General features: G+C 30.2%; 1 protein-coding gene across 1 annotated transcript; it reads left to right on the forward strand.

The window, feature by feature from the left end:
* The first annotated feature begins 405 nt into the window (after nt 1–405).
* On the forward strand, nt 406–777 carry LOC130452210 (histone H2B). Its single transcript, XM_056791507.1, has one exon. It carries the CDS (start codon nt 406–408, stop codon nt 775–777), a length of 372 nt encoding a protein of 123 aa, XP_056647485.1.
* The last annotated feature ends 1,005 nt before the right edge of the window (nt 778–1,782 follow it).

Consider the following 1,782-nt stretch of genomic DNA (forward strand, 5'->3'; position numbering starts at 1 on the left):
ATACGTCCTACAGGAAATTGTAATCCAGCTCGGTTTGAGCGAGACTTTGCCTTTCCCTTTACTTTACCACCTTTACCACGTCCAGACATTTTTTTTTATATATATTTTTCTTTTTCAAAAAAAAAAAAAAAATAGAACTGTGTCAATTGAAAACTATGAAGCGCAACCGATGCGACGAAACTAACTGTTAAACAAAAAATTTACACTCGACCTATTTATTTATATTAACATGCCCTACCAATGAAATTATAGCAAATGCGCAAACGTAGAAAGGCGGAGCCTATTAGAATTACGTACGTTGATATAAAAGAGATGGACATAAGTGCTGTTAACTGCTAATTTTACCCATTTTTCGATAAAAACGGTACGTCATTCGAGTGTTTTTATTTTATTTCAAGAGAAATAATGCCACCAAAAGCTAGCGGAAAGGCAGCGAAAAAAGCCGGAAAGGCTCAAAAGAATATTTCGAAAGCCGATAAAAAGAAAAAAAGGAGGAGGAAGGAAAGTTATGCTATTTACATTTACAAAGTACTTAAGCAAGTTCATCCTGATACCGGTATATCGAGTAAAGCTATGAGTATAATGAATAGTTTTGTTAATGATATATTCGAACGAATCGCCGCCGAAGCATCCAGATTGGCTCATTATAATAAACGTTCAACAATTACAAGTAGAGAAATTCAAACTGCAGTGAGATTATTGCTTCCCGGAGAATTAGCAAAACACGCAGTCAGTGAAGGAACTAAAGCCGTTACCAAATATACTAGTTCTAAATAATAAGTATAACACATCTACTATATTGACCGAAAATTTTTTATTTTATTTACTTAAATGGTAACATCGACAAAAAAAAAAAAAAAAACGGTTCTTTTCAGAACCACAATACTACTTTTTTTTATTTATATGATATATGATAACAACGAACGAACGACTGACTGACTTTAATTCAATTGATATTCCACTTAACTGAAAATTATGTATATATATATATATATATATATATATATAAAAACTTTCTAACGTCGCTTTTGTTTAAAAAAGTTTCATATACTAATTCACTGTCGGCTAAAGGCAAAAAAAAACCCGACCGTCGGTAAGATAAAACATACAAAGCGGTTGGTCGGTTGCCGTTGTCAAAGTAGTTTTTGTGGCGTCTTTGAAATTATGTTATAAACACTTTCTTTTTCTTTTCAAATTGGTTTGAAATTTTAAATAAAATATGTTCATTTCCTAAAATAATATACTATACAATGTAAAAAAGAATAAAAAATGTCGGATAAAATATTAAATATTGTAATAGACAGACATAGTTGCGAATAGAGCGAAGTAGCTCGTTCAAAGAAAATTTAATCAGTCAATCAATTTATTGTAATAATTATAATTTGCTACTACCACTCACCCACCATTCGATATCTAAAATGAAATATACGCGGGTTCCAATATTGAAATTTGATATTTTTCTTATATTTAGTATGTCGGAACACATTGTTATTGAAAAATACTCATAATAATATATTAGTTGGGAACATATAGTAGAAACGTGTCGCGTAAATCAGGGTAGACATGTCACCGTTCAAATGATAATTGCGGTATTATTTCAATTCGTTTTGATATTTTTAAATATTGGTCATTATTGTGAATAGACACGTTTCTCTTTACCTTCATTGTATTTTAAGAAGGACTTTTATTTAATTTCGAAATTATATCTAAAGTGCTAAGCATCGACGGAAATAAATTTTTAACCATTTTTAAGTGGTACTTTTTTTTAATAACAAACGTTGT

Source organism: Diorhabda sublineata, unplaced genomic scaffold (genome assembly GCF_026230105.1).
Source record: "Diorhabda sublineata isolate icDioSubl1.1 unplaced genomic scaffold, icDioSubl1.1 Dsub_29, whole genome shotgun sequence".
In the NCBI taxonomy this organism is placed as follows: domain Eukaryota; kingdom Metazoa; phylum Arthropoda; class Insecta; order Coleoptera; family Chrysomelidae; genus Diorhabda; species Diorhabda sublineata.